Raw genomic sequence first — 18,699 nt, forward strand, 5'->3', positions numbered from 1 at the left:
GATAAAAGTGCATCTATCCATGATAAAAGTGCATCTATCCATGATAAAGGTACATCTATCCATGATAAAAGTACATCTATCCATGATAAAAGTGCATCTATCCATGATAAAGGTACATCTATCCATGATAAAAGTGAATCTATCCATGAATAGATGCATATGATTGATCCATTATGGCCTCCTAATCATCCCCATAAACTAATTGGCTTCATTCACTGTCTCCTCTCCACCAGTAAGCTGGTGTGTGTGTGTGTGTGTGTGTGTGTGTGTGTGTGTGTGTGTGTGTGTGTGTGTGTGTGTGTGTGTGTGTGTGTATGTGTGTGTGTGTGTGTGTGTGTGTGTGTGTGTGTGTGTGTGTGTGTGTGTGTGTGTGTGTGTTCTGGTGTCCAGGTGGATGCTGCACATTGCTGGTGGTTGAGGAGATTCCCTCTTGCATATGTGAAGCACTTTGAGTACCCAGAAAAGGGCAATATAAATGTAACAAATTATTATTATTATTTCTTATTGTATAGCTTCTGATACCTTTTACTTATACTTTTATAATGGCTATTATTGATCATTAAAACTGACATTTAACAATGTCTTAACAATGTGTTAATATTATATTTAGTATGTATTATATTAGAGGCAGAGTGGTCAAGACCGAACTAGTTTGGTATTGAGAAACGGACATTTGAAACATTTCGACACTGTTATGATGTAACGAAGCCTAGATTACTGAAATCATGTGACTTTGGCAGTTTTATAAACGCTCTGAACCACTGATTCGAAACCAAAGATTTGAAGAATCTGAAGAATCAGTGTTTCGAAATCGCTCATCACCAACTACAGGTAACAAAGGTTTTTGACTCCATCGCATGTTTTGATCTGCACATCTGAGACGTAGACACACACAGACCAGTGAAAAGGGTCTCGTTCTGAAGCAAAAAACCTGAAGAAAGAGCTGGAGTAGCGTTTGAGGCTAGTAGTGATCAGAGCTGGAGTAGCGTTTGAGGCTAGTAGTGATCAGAGCTGGAGTAGCGTTTGAGGCTAGTAGTGATCAGAGCTGGAGTGTGACGTAGGAGTCATTTCCATCTTCGTGATTCTTTTGATAATTATGTTACTGTAATGTGTTAGATCAGTGAAATAACACAGTGATACTCTTAAGAAAACTTTAATTTGATATTTGTCTCTTTTTGGCGTGTTTGTGTGATATAAATGTGAAATTGAATATTATTCGAATGATTGGTCATAATATTCCTCATATGAATAATATATTGGATAAATAATAAGTATAGTAATTGTTTATAAAAAATATTATTAATTTCATTTATGAAGCCTATTATATAAAAATGTATTTTGTTTAAAAGCAGATCTATTGCTGAATTGTGAAGGTCTTCTGTGACTGAAGTTGATGCATTGATGAAATTCAGGTGAGTTGAATGTTTATGCACTTTCTATAGAGCATGATATAAATTGGAGGTTTTACTAATAAAACTAAACTTTTGTTTGGACAATTCAAGTCAGTGTGTAAAGATATAATATATAGTAGTCTAGAAGCGTCTTGTTGCACTCAGAGCAATACAATAATGACAAAAGAACATTCAACAAGAACCAGTTATATTGACAATTTATCGCTAATTAAGATTTTAAAAAAAGTAGAAATATGGCTAGAAAATACTGTTTTTTGCTAATTATTCTAAATAGCATTAAATAACACTGAACATTTAATACTTTGCAACACTCTTAAATTGATCTTATGATTGTCTGATTTCCTTACAATACCTCGGTTTCTCCAAACAAAACTAATCTAAGGAATCTGAAAGTAGGAAGTTAATTATGTGCAATTACTTAAGCACAACAACATATCAATACAAATCTAAAAGAAAGAAACATACAGCAAACAGACAGACAGCATTGGTACATTTGTTCAGGGTTTGTGAATGTAAAACGAAGCTAAACAGCAAAATAATGATTAGGGGAGCACACTTGTCTAGTACAATAATGTGTTTTGTTTCACAGTGTATTTTTATCTTGATTTACCCCGAAAGAATGGAAGTGAAATGTGACAACATGCCCCATAGGTGGGGTTCATTATAACGTGACCATATGACAGATTCAAATGTTATCTGATATAGATATAAGACAAACACAAATATTTTCTCAATAAAATACAATTATTAACTTTTTCATATAAAATAATGGCATTTTTTAAATAATTAAAAATAAAATATTTTTGAGTTTGACAACAAACACAGCTATACAGCATAGTTCAAAACAAAATAATAATGAATCATTTATGAACATTGACTCTCAGTCTGTATTCTCCTTTTTCTCATGGTTTCTCAATAGAATTCATAAAAGTATAGAATAGAATATCATAGTTCTAATAGCGGCTCATTGTAACGCAGTGTGACAACATGCCCCGCCTGAGCAACTGGGGTTTAAACATGATGAGTGTTTCTGCTGGTTAAATCAGCATTAATGAACTATCTCAACTGTTAATTAACAGATATAAGATTAAATTAATATCAGATTTGTCTAATTTTAAATAAACACAAAAAACAGAGATGAAAAATTAACATAGGCTAAGTAAGAAATTTACTTTTGCAATTTTTTCTCTATATAGTGTTGATACGGCAACTAATAAATACACTAAGAGAGACCGAGTGTGTCAGATATTCTGTTCAGCTTGTCCACTGATAGGTTTGTTGCTTTATTGGCCTGATATGTGGAATATAGTAGCCTATTGCCAAAGCATTTTAATTAGATTTAAATACAGAATAGAATTACACCACCATAGAAAAACAAACAAATAAACATTCAAACAAACAAACAAACAAACAGAAGAGGAACAGCCGATAATATCACTTTCCTTATATTAATTACAATTATTTACAATAAAGAATATGTGAAGTATTGCAAACCAATATTAGTATGGTGTGTAAGGTATAGGCTATTCATATTTTGCAGCTTGGCTGCCATGCCATCCTTTCCAAGCATATACCATTTTATCATTACAATACCAATATATGTTTCTTAGTTTAAATGAGGAGGAGAAATTTAAAATGATTCCTTCATATGCTGATATGAGATGTGTTGTTATGTCTTATATCAGGATGGACATGCGTGTGGTTTTGTTTCTAACACTTTTTACTGGGATGTGTGTCGCTGATTCCACAGGTACGTTTAGAATAATACAAGTAAAAATGCCTGGATTTGAAAATCTGTAATTATTGTGTATCATAATCAGATTAATTTATTAAAATTATAGGATGAAAAATGGTTATTGAAAATGTGTTATTTATTTATTTATAAAGACTCTATGGTATAATTGTTTTTTGTACTTGGTAATGTGTTTATAACTGTTATTATTGTATTAACAGTAAAGGACACACCATCGTGCTCTTGTGATTCAAGTGAGTGTTCTTCATTAATTTGAATGTTGTCAGTAACACATATATAATATTCTTACTGAATATTTGGTAAGGGATAATGTACATCATCAAGACAGTTATCGCAAAATAACCCATGGCTACTAGCCAGAAATAAATTATTAAGTATTATAAGTATTATTATTATTATAAGTATTTAAGTATTATATTTAACATATATTAGCTCACTTGTAAAAAATGCAAATCTTCTTTGATGAAAAAATATTCCTAGCAAGGCAAACATTTAAGGGATAATGAACAGTCATTTACACAATTTTTACACTTATTTGTCTCAAAAGTATTTATTGAGTCCATATGTCATGCAAACAAGAAACTGCTTCTAACCTCAACTCTGCGATGCTGTCAGCGAATGTTCATTGGAAATATGGTTTCAGGAAACACCGACCATTACGGTGTAAAACGCAATCATTCGGGCAACAAGACGAACACTACTGTACTCTTAATACTAAAAATACTTCAATGCAATCGGAATATTTCAATACAATCAATAACTATAACAGAGACGCAACTGGCACCCGTAGTGTTTGTATGAAACGAGAGAGAGCGGGTCCACAGTGTGATACAAGAAACATTAGGCTTGTTTGAGATGCGCCTTGCCTCACCTGAAAAGTAGGCGGCTGCAGTGAGAAGAGGAGTGAAAAAAGTGCAGGCAAGCCGGACAGTTCTCTCTTCTCGTAGTGGATCTGACACCTGTGAGATCAAAGATGGATATCGCGGGATTCACGCTCGTGCACAGTGCTGCTAATAAACTGGATGTAATTCAAGTTCTGTTGCTTTTAAAATAAATAAAATGAACAAGAGACCCAAAGTACTTATTATTTAATTCCATTCCAAAGATCTTTTTTTTTTTTTTAATACAGACATATGTGTTTTTATTAATTTATTTATTTTTATAAAAATTAAATTGCATAACCCAAAGAGATCGCACTGTCAGATAGTTTGAGAATATTCACACATAACATACACATAAAACATGATATTAGAGTTTTAAAATCAAACATTTTAAAAGAGAACAATACATCACGGTTGTTAAAACAAATGAACATTAAGCTGTGTCGTCAGTAAGTCGTTTCCCATCGTGCTTTTGATCAGCGCAGTCGGTGGAGAGCAACTGCGCTCGACTGCAGAATCCGACACGTGCGCCTTGCGGTCGCGAGAGTTTTTTGACATAGGTCAGCATGACATCAGAGCTAGGCAGACCGCACTCGGACACATTTCTAACCGCCATGCATCTCGCGCTGATCACTGGTGATGGTTCTCATAGATATCATATATAAAGGCTAAATGTCTCGTGCGCACTGCTGGCCAATGGAGGTCGACGTCCGCACGTGGCGGCCATCTTGCTACAGTGTACTCGCTCACTACTTCAATGGTGCATGTACTTTTAAATAACCATAACTTGCACATTTTTCTACCGATTTTCAAACGGTTTGGTTTGTTATAAACGTCAGAGATGTAGTTATGACACTGCATACATACACTGCATACATATGAAAAATTATAACATACATGTTCAAGCATTCGGAATTATAGCCACGTTAATAACGTTTGTAAGAAACCAAACCGTTTGTAAATCCGTCAAGATTTCAGCGAGATAAGAGGATTTGTGTGCGTGCTGATCATTCACCTTAATGCACAGAGCACTGACACAAGATGGCCGAACGATGATGCCGGAAGTGACTGCGCCATAAGACATCTAGCGTTTATATATGATATCTATGATGGTTCTGTGCAGATTTTGCTCATCTCAAACAAGCCTATTAAGGAAAGGCCGGCTCCAGAAACCCGGATGAGCTGTGTGTTATCCAGCGTTGATGACGTCATTATCTGGGAATATCAGACCTGGGAATGTTGCGATTGACCAATCAGATTCAAGTATTCCAGAGAGTTGTGTAATAACCATTTGGATTACATAGTTTAGCATTATTATGCCCATTTTATTGGGAAAAACACATTAAAGTAAAAAAAAGAAAAGTTATTTATTATTTTGTGTTAAACAGGGAATCTTGCTCTTGGAGCCACAGCTGTCCAGTCTTCCACATACTTAGGAAACGTAGCTCAAAATGCTGTCGATGGCAACAGGAATCCATATTTGGCTCGTGGGTCATGCACTTTGACTGGTATGGACAGAGACCCCTGGTGGAGAGTTGACTTGGGAAAAGTCTACGAGGTAGCCAGGGTTATCATCACTAATAGTGGAGATAATTCATTGAGTGTAAATAGAGCTCAGATCCGTATCGGCAACAGCCTGGAAAATAATGGCAACAATAATGAGCTGTAAGTATTGTCTCTCTCTTAATACATGGCTTGGTTGAATTCCAATGGTCTGTTATTTCATAACAGAATTTATTTAATTATTTGAATGCGGACTGTTATTTCTTGATATCAGACCGCTGCGAAGTATAACACACCGTTGCCATGAAAAACAGAGCGTTGCTATGGATGCGGAACGGGCTATTTTCTTTAGTGGAAGCAATACAATCATTTTTAAATCAATAAACTCCTTTTTAAATCAATATTTTGTGTCAAATTTTTATTTTATTTTGTAGGTAGCCATGTAATAAGCGGGATAATGTAGAGCGAGGCGGTTGTTATAGCGAATAACAACCCCTTCAGGCTGATTCGCTATAACAACCGCCTCGCTATACATTATCCCTTACGTAATACCCTTAGACATTTACTACATTAAATAACATTACTTTAAAAAAATCATTTTAATATACAAACTTGCCTTTGACAGAAGTATATTTAATATGCTTCTTGCCGTTTTGATTCGCCCCTCTCTACTACTCTGTTACTCTGTGTCTTCACAGGGCTGCGACTGTTGAGGCCATCCCAGCTGGAGAGACAAAAACATTTGAGTTTAAGCCTATTAATGGGCGATATGTCAACATTATTGCAACTGGGAACATTGGAACTTTCACTCTGTGTGAGGTTGAGGTGTTTGAAGGTAAGGGACAGTGAGAGAAGACTCTGTGATATAATTTATGTTCTTATTAATGTGTGTATAACTGTTATTATTTTATTAACAGAAAAGTACACATCAACGCACACGTGTGTTCCAAGTGAGTGTTCTTCATTACTTTGAATGTTGTCAGTAACACATAATAAAACATAATATTGTTACTACATTCTTACATATAATATTCTTACTGAAAATGTGATAACCAATAAGGGATAATGTGAATCAACACAGTTGTTATTGCAAAGTAAACCCTGAAAGGCTGATCAGGACCCCGTCTTATTGAATCGCTACTAACCACAAATTTTTTTTTTTGGACACAAAGTATTTGAAAAAGAGTTGAAATATTATATTAGCTCACTTGTAATAAATGTAAAGCTTCTGTGAAGAAAGAATATCCCTAGCAAGACAAGCGAACAAGTTCAAACAAGACAAATATTTAAGGGATAATGTACAGTCATGTACACCAAATTAATAATTACATGAACATATTGATTTGAGATTAAACTGTTTTAAATTCTTGGCCGTTTATTATCTTAGAATCCATTATGGTGTACAAAAACAATCATTCAGGCAATAAGACGAACACTACTGTACTCTTAATACTATTATACTTCAATATAATCTTAATATTTGAACACAATCAATAACTATAACAGAGACTCAACTGGCACCAGTTGTGTTTGTGTGAAACGAGAGAGAGCGGGTCCACAGTGTGATACAAGAAACATTAAAGAAAGGCCGGCTCCAGAAACCCGGATGAGCTGTGTGTTATCCAGCGTTACTGTTGATGACGTCATTATCTGGGAATATCAGACCTGGGAATGTCACGACTGACCAATCAGATTCAAGTATTCCAGAGAGCCGTGTAATAATTATTTGGATTACATATTTTAGAATTATTTTGCCCATTATATTGGGATTATACTTTAGCACATTAAAGTGAAAACAAGAAAAGCTATTGTTTATTTTATGTTAAACAGTGAATCTTGCTCATGGAGCCAAAGCTGTCCAGTCTTCCACATACGATCAAGAAGAAGCTAAAAATGCTGTCGATGGCAACAGGAATTCAATTTTGAGTGGTGGGACATGCACTCACACTAATGGGGACAGGGACCCCTGGTGGAGAGTTGACTTGGGGAAAGCCTACAAGGTAACCAGGGTTAGCATCACTAATCGTGGAGATTGTTGTGCAGAGAGGATAAATGGAGCTCAGATCCGTATCGGCAACAGCCTGGAAAATAATGGCAACAATAATGAGCTGTAAGTATTGTCTCTCTCTTAATACTTACACAAGTGGTTGAAAAACAAGTAAATAAGATAATATTACTTCGAATAAATCCTTTTAATTTGACAGAAGTACATTTAATATTTAGCGGTTACTCTGTGTCTTCACAGGGCTGCAACTGTTGAGTCCATCCCAGCTGGAGTCACAAAATCATTTAAGTTTAAGCCTATTAATGGCCGATATGTCAACATTTTTATTCCTGGGCGCAGTGAATATCTCACACTGTGTGAGGTTGAGGTGTTTTCAGGTGAGATATAAGATGTGTAGACATTTGTACTATTTATACTATGTGTATGTTGCCTTAATAATGGTTTTCTGATTTCATTGCCAGGTTAAGTGGAATGAGAGGATGTTACGCCACAGTCCACTGATCCTACAAGCAAAATACCAAACTACTGTTTTCTGAGCAATACTAATATTGCACTTTCATTGTTTTCATCTTACCTATGCACCTTTTATCCTTAAGATAAGTTTCAGTGTGTAACTGGTCTCTTGTCCTCTCTGCGTTGTTTCAATAAAATGCTTGCTTCAAATCTTCTCCCATCAAAATTATTCACTGAGAAAACATTGTAACAGTTGAAATAATTCAGCATACGACACTCCTTGTGCTGGCCTTGCACACGTGAACTGATAGTTGCAACACAGTTGAACAAATTAAAACATATAAACCATGGTTTAAAACAATGCATTTTCACAATCAAAACATAACATGTACCTGAGAAAACATTGTGTAACAGTAAGTTGAAATAATTCAGCATACGACACTCCTCATGCTGGTGCTATAATAAAACACATTTTTCACACTCTTCATCAATATATATAACGCTTTTCTTGGTCTCGACTAAATATGCTGTTGCTCATGATATATCACATTTCATTGACCGATCATTACAGCCAGAATTACAGAGCTCTCAATCACACGACTTACTGCTGGCCTTACACATGTAAACTGAGTTGCTACACAGAGAACCAGCCAATAGGAAACTCTGTTAACCCTTATTCTATCCAGTCTTTCAGTGTGAATATTTAACGATCATTTTTAGCAAGTGGAGACACACACACTATATATAACTGTTGCAAGTTCAGTAATGGTTTTAATGCACCTGATTCTTAACCTGTTTGATCCAGGGGTTTGTGTATTTACTTATCTTTGTTTTTCTCTGTTTTCTACATCAATAAATTACTACAGCATTGCATGTACAGTGGTGGTCAAAATTGATGGCACCCCTGATAAATATGATAAAAAATGGCTGTAAAAAATAAATCTGCATTATTTATCCTTTTGATCTTTCCTTCAAAAATTCACACAAATCTAACCTTTCATTGAAGTAAAATAATTGAAATTGGGGGGTAAATCACATTATGAAATGTTTTTCTCCAAAACACGCTGGCCATAATTGTTGGCACCCCCAGAATTTTTTATGAGAAAAATATCTCTGAAGTATATTCCCATTAATATTTACCTTTTTTAGCACACCAGGGTGACTAGGAACATGAAATTGTCCAGCTATGACTTCTTGTTTCACAGGAGTTTAAATATGAGGAAACACAAAGGCCAAATTCCCTTAATCATCCATCACAATGAGTAAAACCAAAGAATATAGTTCTGATGTGCAGCAAAAGATTGTTGAGCATTGTTGAGAATTAACTTTGAGCAAGTTTGGAGGAAAATCGGAGGTATGGAAACATTTTAAACTAGTCGTGGGTGACAACATATGTGTTGGCTTTGTCTCGTGCATTAAATGCGGCACGCTGCTCGCCTATGACAGCAAAAAAAAAAAAATCTTCGACGACGAACAAACACATGAAGCAGTCTTGCCATGACAGAAATGATGATAGTAGTCAGCCTCAGCCCTCAATGTCCTCTTTTGTTACTTTTCCGATCCATTCAGTTATTTCTGAATAAACAAACAACGCAGTTTACATGCTTCTTCCTTGTCGCATTATTCATTAAGACAATAATTAATAAATGCACGCACAATTATGAACTTGATAAATGTTACAGATATGTTTTACTATGCACAAACAAATGCCTTTCAGCTTACATGTGCAAAATCAGAATTAAATCAATGTGCTGCAATTTGTACAAAAAGAGAGTCTGTAGCCTATGTGTTTTAGCCATTAAATAAGCACATTTAGTTTCAAGTTTGTTAAGTTTTGTTTTGAAGAAAGCTCCATGTCTATTTTGCTTGGGGCCCCCAAATTCCTTCAAATGGCCCTGCAAAGACTCTCCAAGGATCACAGATGGAGAATTGCAGAGATTAGTTGAGTCTTGGGGGTCAGAAAGCCTAAAAAAAAAAAATAATCAAACAAACCCCTACATCACCACATGTTGTTTGGGAGGGTTTCAAGAAAAATCCTCCTCACTCCTCCAAAAATAAACTCCAGCATATTCAGTGGTCAGACACGACTGGATCTTCAAAAGGGACCGGATTCTGTGGTCAGATGAAACAAAAAAAAGGGCTTTTTGGCAACAAACCCAGCAGATGTGTTTGGTGCAAACAGGGATGAAGAGTACCCCATGCCTACGGTTAAATATACTGCTGGATCTTATATGTTGTGGGCCTATTTATTTGCTGGAGGTCCTGGACATCTTGTTCAGATACATGGTATTATGGATTCTAGCAAATACCAACAGATAAAAAATCACAACCTGACGGCCTCTGCTAGAAATCTTAAGGGGCGTGGTTGGATCTTCCATCAGGACAACGGTCCAAAACAAACATCAAAATCAACACAAAAATGGGTAACTGAGCACAAAATGAAGCTTCTGCCATGACCGTCCCAGTTCCCTGACCTGATGAGTGGAGTGAACTGAACAGAAGAAACACCAACATGAACTTGTGAATCTGAAGGATCTGGAGAGATCCTGTATGGAGGAATGCTCTCTGATCTCTTGTCAGGTGTTGTCCAAACTCATCAGGCATTATAGAAGAAAACTCAGATCTGTTATCTTGGCAAAAGGAGGTTGCAAAAAGTATTTAATAACAGGGTGCCATCAATTATGGCCAGCGTGTTTTGGAGAAAAACATTTATTTTATAATGTGATTTACCCCCACTATCAATTCTTTTACTTCAATGAAAGGTTAGATTTTTGTGAATTTTTTTAATGAAAGATCAAAAGGATAAACAATGCAGATTTATTTTTTACAGCCATTTTTTATCATATTTATCAGGGGTGCCATCAATTTTGACCACCACTGTATGTTTCAATATCAGGATTACAAAAAAAATGTTGTGAACTTTCTTTGACGAAGCAGAGACCAGGAGATGTTGGGATATCTTTCAAGCAGAAGTTACTCTTTATTGAGGACTCGCTGTGCATCGCTGTAGTCCTCCAAGTCTGACTATAGCTCAGCACAGTAGAGTTTATACCTTTCAAGGGGGAGGGATACATAGAGGTGGAGACAATCTAAACAAAGCATGCAAATGCAGTACAGGAATCAACCCGTTACTGGAATTTCCCCGGCCCTGATCTCAGCATAACATGGTCATTCAAATGCATATATGCTGATCCAATCAGGGCGACAGTATCGCCCATACCTTCACATTATCTTAGAGATAAAGGCACAGCTGTGCTTTGAGCTTAACCTGGGACCCTGCCCAATGGTCAGGAGGTGCATAAAGACAAAAGGTTAAGTCGTGGCTGTATAGGGTAAAGGAACAGCAGCTATCGATCTTCCCCTTGGAAAGTTATGTTCTTCCGTTCCACCGGGTATGGAGGTCTATGCGACTTACATAGGAAGGCTCAACGGTTGTGCCGCTATCCATAGAGATCCCGATGCTTCAGTCAGTTCTGACGTGACGTAGAACGTGACCGACTGATAGGGAATGTCTCAGTTACTAATGTAACCTCCGTTTCCTGAAGTGTTACGTCCCGCCTGCCACAACCCCTGTACTACTGCTGAATGGCCGGGACCCCCTCAGCAAACTTGAATGAGTGAGTTGCATGCTGCCTTATATACCCATATGTAAAGGGAGTGGCTTACCACCAAATCTCGCTCGCCAGTGTACATGTTAGTTTTTGTTATTAATTAAAGGTGATTGGGCTCTCAGGCGAGATCTCAATGTGTCAATCAGTTCTGACATAATGTCCCCATTCCCTCCTTCAGGGAGCGGGGTACCATTAAAGGATTAGTTCACTTAAAATTCTGTCATCATTAACTCACCCTCAAGGTTTTTCAAACCTATATCATTTTCTTTTTCTTCTGTTTAACCCTCTGGGGTCGGCAAACATGCCGGCGCATTTTGCTGGATTTTCTTAGCACCTGATAGGGCCATTAGGGGAGGGGCTTTGTGTCATGGTGCGCTGGAAAATAGTCAAGGATTCAGATGCGAGTGAATAAGTATTTATTATCGTCAAAAAGAGAAGACAAGAGGCTCAATTTGACAGGCAGCATGCACAGGAATCACTCAGTGTAGAAATAGCAGATAATTCTCAAGTGAGCACAGTGAAGAAACAACAGATGATCCTCAGGCAAACTCAGAGTCGGAGTGGCAGATAATCCTCAGGCAAACTCGGGCAGACTCGGTAACGCAGGGACTCAGCGGGCGGAATGCAGATCCACGTGGAAACGAGGATCCTCGGCGAAGCGTCGTAGAAAAAGGACTGGAACAGGATAACAATAGCACAGGCCCAGGAGAACCTCCACAACAATCTGACAAAGACAAGACGAGTGAGCAAACAATATATAGTACATCCTCATTCAGAACAGCTGGCGCTGATCGGCTCATCAGTGGATAACGAGCCAGCTGATGAGCCGCGCCCATTCACTCAACACGCACACACATAGCAAGAGAGAGTCAATGAATCCATGAACCGTGACAGTACCCCCCCTCCTAGGAAAGCCGCCTGGCGTTCCCAGACACCCTTACCTGTCGATTGTAATCATCGATAAGGGAGTGATCCAGAATGTCCCTGGCAGGAACCCAACTCCTCTCCTCCGGACCGTAACCTTCCCAGTCCACCAAGTACTGGAATCCGCGTCCCCTCCGTCTCGAGTCCAGGATACGGTTAACCGAATAAGTAGGCTCCCCATCTACGAGTCGCGGCGGGGGGGGGGGGGGGGGGGGGGGGTGGACCGGAGCAGGCGGATTAAGATGCGATCGAAAGACGGGTTTAATTTTGGAGACATGAAAGGCGGGATGAATTCTCTTGAGGCGGACTGTCACCGGACTAATAATCTTGGTGATAGTGAACGGGCCAATGAATTTAGAAGCTAACTTATTAGAGAGAAACAATGAAGTTTACTCCTTTTATATTGCAGGTTTTTTGCAGCCATGTATTTAGCCCAAGCAACCGTGAAAACCTGTTTGTTCCTCTTACTGGGAGTGGTCCACTGATGAATGTTTGAACTTTCAGTCTTTTAAGTGTTTCAAAAAGTTCATTGAAATCCTTCTTAAGGAGTTCTGACTGCTCTTTATGAATATCATTCTTCCCCACATGAATGATGAGTCGATTTACAGTCTTATGTTTCATCAGAATGTTCTGAAGTTCCCTGTTTATATCAGAAGTTGTTGCTTGTGGAAGGCAGCACGTAGTTGTATCCCTGCTGCTAATGTTTCTGATTATGGAGTCCCCCACTATCAGAGTCCTGGGCTCGGCAGCGCCCTGAGCTGAGTGCCGCTGTCTGCTCGACCTTGAGCGCCAGTTAGCATCAGTGTTAGCTACTGGCCCATTCAGTCTGTTTTCGATCACATTCATCACATTTGGGGATTCCTCATTTACATTCATTAGTACTTCAAACCTGTTCTCAAGATGTATAGGCGGTGGTAGCAGACCAGTGTTTGCAATCCTTGTCAGAGCTGTATCTGGGGTAGAGGATGCTACTACGGCAATATGTGATGCTCGTGACAATCTGATGTCTCGAGTGCCTTTGGGTCTCGCTCCCTGTTTGTGCCATCGATTTGTAAGTCGATCGGCTTGTTTCTCTACCTGTCGAGGAGCACTAGTTTCATGGGACTCTGTTGTGTGCTCCGTCTGGTTTGGTGGTCCCGTAAGTAACTTTGTTTCAAGAACTGCAATCCTTTGTAAAAGTCTGTGGCAGTTAGTGCAGCAAGTAGATTCTTGAACCTGAAGAGGCATTTTCTCTCTTATCCTGAATGTAGGCAGTTGTGTTTTCCTTTCCCGGAATGTAAGCTGGTCGGGTAAAAGAATTCTGTGTTTTTGTAGTAATCCAAACTTTGTTGTCTGAGCACTGTGCTGTTTGCTGAAGATAAAATTAGGTGATAAAAGGAAATAAAATATAAAAATATAGGAGATAAAATGTAAAAGCGATAGAGCAAAGCGCGGAGCAGTAAGCAAGAGCGTCCGAACAGTAGCTGAGCAGGAAGAAGAAAAACAAGCGTACTCCACCATAGAGATATGTTGGCTCCAAGAGGAAGGATTCCTGGCAGCCAAACAACGCAACACTCTCTCCAAATCCTGGTTGGCTCTCTCGGTCTGGCCATTGCTCTGGGGGTGAAACCCTGAGGACAGACTAATGGTTGCTCCCAGTAATCTACAAAACTCTCGCCAAAATTTGGACACAAATTGGGGTCCTCTGTCAGAAACTACGTCTATCGGGAGGCCATGTAAGCGAATGACGTGATCTACAACGGTCACCGCTGTCTCCTTGGCTGAGGGTAATTTGGGCAAGGGAATAAAGTGAGCCGCCTTCGAGAATCGGTCCACCACGGTCAAAACTACCGTGTACCCTTGAGAGGGTGGGAGGGCGGTGATAAAATCTAGCGCAATGTGGGACCAGGGTCTCGAAGGGACAGGCAGCGGTTGGAGTAACCCATCTGGGGGTCGATTGGAAGTCTTACCAGTGGCACAGACAGAGCAAGCCAAAACAAAACTGTGAATGTCGCGTGCCATAAGTGGCCACAAAAATCGTTGCTTGACCATAAAACTGGTGGATGGCTTAACTCCTGGATGGCAAGCTACGTTGGAACAATGCCCCCACTGAATAACGTCTGACCGTAATCCCTCCGGCACAAAAACGATTCGGTGGGCAACCGGGCGGAGGCGTTACCCCTTCTAAGGCCGTCTTGACCTTTGACTCGACCTCCCATGTGAGTGTGGAGACAAACAGGGTCTCGGGTAAAATGCACTCGGGAGTAGACGGGCGTTCGGAACGGTCAAAAATATGCGACAAAGAATCGGGTTTGATGTTTTTGGAACCCGGGCGGTACGAGAGAGAAAAATCAAAACGTCCGAAAAAAAGTGCCCACCGAGCCTGCCTGGAGTTCAATCTTTTGGCGGTTCTGATATATTCCAGGTTCTTGTGATCGGTCCAGACGATAAAAGGTACCCCCGACCCTTCTAACCAATGACGCCATTCTTCCAATGCTAACTTCACTGCCAACAATTCTCTGTTACCAATGTCATAGTTACGTTCGGCAGGAGATAAACGACGAGACAAAAACGCGCAGGGATGCATCTTGTCGTCCGTGAGAGAACGCTGGGAAAGCACTGCTCCTACCCCCACCTCTGATGCGTCGACCTCCACCACAAACTGACGTGAAGAATCAGGGGCTATCAAGATGGGAGCTGAAACAAAGCAGCCTTTCAGTTTGGCAAACACAGCCTCAGCTGTGTCTGACCACCTGAACGCAGTTCTGGGGGAGGTCAAGGCGGTCAGAGGTGCGGCTAGTTGGCTGAAATTGCGAATGAAACGCCGGTAGAAGTTGGCGAACCCCAGAAACCTCTGTAGGGCCTTACGGGAATCTGGACTTGGCCACTCCACCACAGCCTTAACCTTCTCAGGATCCATGCGTACTCCCTCAGACGAAATGGTGTACCCTAGGAAAGGAACAGACTGTGCATGAAAAGCGCATTTCTCCGCCTTGACAAAAAGCCCGTTCTCTAGCAACCTCTGGAGCACTCGTCTGACGTGTTGAACGTGCTCCTGGAGAGACGAAGAAAAAATCAATATGTCATCCAGGTAAACATATATGAACTGGTCTACCGTGTCTCTCAACACATCATTGACGAGTGCCTGGAAGACCGCTGGGGAGTTGGAAAGCCCGAACGGCATAACCAAATATTCAAAGTTCCCCCTGGGGGTGTTGAACGCGGTCTTCCATTCATCCCCCTTCCTGATGCGAACCAAATGATATGCATTACGTAAATCCAATTTTGTGAAGATTGATGCTCCCTGCAACCTCTCGAAGGCTGAAGACATCAACAGCAAAGGATAAGTATTCTTTACCGTGATGTTATTCAACTCCCGGTAATCAATACAAGGTCGCAGAGAACCATCCTTCTTCCCCACAAAAAAGAATCCCGCCCCCGCTGGAGAAGAGGAAGGGCGGATGAACCCAGTAGCTAGGGAATCAGAAATATATTTCTCCATAGCCTCCCTTTCTGGAGCAGAAAGTGAATATAACTTGCCCTTAAGCGGAGACGTACCTGGCAGTAAATCTATTGCACAGTCATAGGGACGATGAGGAGGGAGAGAAGCAGCCCGAGGCTTACTGAACACCTCCTTCAGGTCGTGGTACTCCGGTGGCATGTTAGACAGATTCACTGACTCCTCCTGCAACACAGAACGAGAAACAGACGGAACGGCAGACGAAAGACATGAGGCATAACAGTCATCACTCCAAGCTGAAACAGAGTTTTGACCCCACTCTATCCTGGGTCCGTGCATCACCAACAACGGGTGACCCAGGACAATAGGAGCGTGGGGTGACTGCGTGAGGTAGAGTGAAGTCCTTTCAGTGTGATTCCCCGAGGTGATCAGTGTGATAAGTCCAGTGGAGTGAGTGATACCCGGGAGTTCTTGCCCATTGAGTGCGTTGATTGTGATAGTGTTCTCTAAAGCAGTGATGGGGAGGTGAAGTTTACGTGCCAGTGAGAAGTCCATAAGGTTTCCCTCCGCTCCCGAATCCACCAACGCTTGGCAGCTGAAGGAGTGTCTCCTCGTTCCATTTGCACTCGGCCGCCAATGTCCGGAACTCTATGGAATAGTCAGAGACTGACTGTTGGTCCTCGCGTCCAGCGACGGCGCGGTCAAACACTCGTGTCATCTCTAGCTCGAGTGCCTGGAACGAGGAGCAGCACTGATGTTTGTTCTACCACACCACTGTTCCCCACTGAGCCGCGCGACCAGAAAGTAGTGTCATCACCAGGGCTACCTTTGACTCCTCAGAAGCAAATGTCACAGGTTGAAGCGAGAAATAAATTGAGCACTTGGTTAGAAACGTTCTGCAAAGATTGGGTTCTCCCGAATACCTCTCTGGTGCTGGGATGCGCGGCTCTGGTGCGAGGGTGCGCGGCTCGGATTGATGGAAAATCCCTTGGGGAACAGGCGGGGGAGGTGCTGGCGCAGTGGGAGCTCTCAGGCGTTGGAATTGAGAGGTGAGCTCGGACACCTGTGTTACCAAAGCCTGTATCGCCCGTCCCGAAGCTCCGATCTGCTCGTCCTGGCGATCCATCCGGGCGTGGTTTCCGGCGAACATCTGCTCAATTCCGGGAGCACTCGCTGAATCCATGAGAAGATGGTCAGATGGTTCTGTCATGGTGCGCTGGAAAATAGTCAAGGATTCAGATGCGAGTGAATAAGTATTTATTATCGTCAAAAAGAGAAGACAAGAGGCTCAATTTGACAGGCAGCATGCACAGGAATCACTCAGTGTAGAAATAGCAGATAATTCTCAAGTAAGCACAGTGAAGAAACAACAGATGATCCTCAGGCAAACTCAGAGTCGGAGTGGCAGATAATCCTCAGGCAAACTCGGGCAGACTCGGTAACGCAGGGACTCAGCGGGCGGAATGCAGATCCACGTGGAAACGAGGATCCTCAGCGAAGCGTCGTAGAAAACGGACTGGAACAGGAGAACAATAGCACAGGCCCAGGAGAACCTCCACAACCATCTGACAAAGACAAGACGAGTGAGCAAACAATATATAGTACATCCTCATTCAGAACAGCTGGCGCTGATCGGCTCATCAGTGGATAACGAGCCAGCTGATGAGCCGCGCCCATTCACTCAACACGCACACACATAGCGAGAGAGAGTCAATGAATCCATGAACCGTGACACTTTGTCTCTCTCAGGTGTGAAAGCCATCAATATTAATGCTATCAGGCCCTAACATTCTGAGCAACCTTGCACAAAGAATGAGGAGATTAAAAAAAGAATGGCTTTTTGATTGTTTGGATTTATTTATAACATAATCAAAAGATACACAACAAATGACAAAAAACCCACATCCTCGCATAAAGCTTTCTTACACAAAACATGTCTTACACATTTTAAATCAGTATATTGTCTTATCTGAATGAGTAGTCAAGATGATTTTCACATAGTTTTGGAGCAAATATTCTATGCTACGTGATACAATTTTTAAAATTCGTGTGAAGAAATAATCAGTATGGGTTATTTATGGATATTTCTGATATAGAAAGATATGGTAAAAGCAGTGGCGTCATGCCCATTCAAAGTGAGGGGGCACGTGCCCCCTCAGATTTTTCCTCCCTGATAATTTTTTTGTCACAACTTTATTCCTATTATGCTCCATAATATACCAGAGCCTATAACGACTCAAATGTATTCTTCTGGATGTGTAATAAATCGGTCAGCATCAGCCCTTTTTCCTAATATGGTGTCTGTGTATCAAATCTAGAATCTTTGCTGTGTATGTTCAAGCAACTCACTCGTCACGCACGTTGAGCTGGCAACGTTTTACAGATGGTCTTGAAGTGGTAAATGGGCAAAGCAACAAATCAGCATTGAATTAGTTATCGGATGATATTAAAAGGTAGTGGGATTATTTGTGGTTGACCTGGAAATTTTAACTTGATCAAAAAGTTATGGATTTGATATTAGCTGCGAATTCAGAGCATTAACTTAAAGGTGCATTGCGCAACATTTCATGTTAAAAATACCCGTTTTTCTAACCCATACATGCTTAAACAATTGCCTGATGGGCTGAATGAGCCCTTCTATGATCACTGCGATTGCCTCTATAATCCTGTACAGTAAAATAAATAAGAGGGATTCGGGTCGGAATCGACTGGGCGTGA

General features: G+C 40.5%; 2 protein-coding genes across 2 annotated transcripts in view; both read left to right on the plus strand.

The window, feature by feature from the left end:
* Nucleotides 1-707: 707 nt before the first annotated feature.
* Nucleotides 708-18,699, plus strand: part of LOC311300016 (uncharacterized protein) — a 187,266-nt gene continuing 169,274 nt past the window's right edge. Inside the window, exons 1-3 of the mRNA XM_084424072.1 lie at nucleotides 708-831; nucleotides 1,350-1,412; nucleotides 3,098-3,162. Coding sequence (XP_084280198.1) covers nucleotides 1,402-1,412; nucleotides 3,098-3,162 — 76 coding nt within the window. The 5' untranslated portion in view covers nucleotides 708-831; nucleotides 1,350-1,401. The remainder of the gene's footprint in view (nucleotides 832-1,349; nucleotides 1,413-3,097; nucleotides 3,163-18,699) is intronic.
* LOC311300029 (fucolectin-like) lies at nucleotides 5,188-8,217 on the plus strand. The gene is made up of 7 exons (XM_084424098.1): nucleotides 5,188-5,326; nucleotides 5,435-5,711; nucleotides 6,248-6,384; nucleotides 6,467-6,499; nucleotides 7,380-7,659; nucleotides 7,795-7,931; nucleotides 8,016-8,217. The coding sequence occupies exons 2-7, from the start codon at nucleotides 5,557-5,559 to the stop codon at nucleotides 8,018-8,020; spliced, it is 747 nt and encodes a 248-aa protein (XP_084280224.1). The 5' UTR covers nucleotides 5,188-5,326; nucleotides 5,435-5,556; the 3' UTR covers nucleotides 8,021-8,217.

The sequence above is a fragment of the Rutilus rutilus genome (genome assembly GCF_951802725.1).
Source record: "Rutilus rutilus genome assembly, chromosome: 11".
Lineage (NCBI taxonomy): Eukaryota > Metazoa > Chordata > Actinopteri > Cypriniformes > Leuciscidae > Rutilus > Rutilus rutilus.

What these genes read in the sequence shown, in the direction of transcription:
- LOC311300029 (XM_084424098.1), top strand. Translation starts at nt 5,557, where the DNA reads ATGGACAGAGACCCCTGGTGGAGAGTTGACTTGGGAAAAGTCTACGAG. An exon ending in TGAGGTTGAGGTGTTTGAAG is followed by an intron (nt 6,385 to 6,466) that starts GTAAGGGACAGT and finishes TTTTATTAACAG; the next exon opens with AAAAGTACACATCAACGCAC. An exon ending in AACGCACACGTGTGTTCCAA is followed by an intron (nt 6,500 to 7,379) that starts GTGAGTGTTCTT and finishes TATGTTAAACAG; the next exon opens with TGAATCTTGCTCATGGAGCC.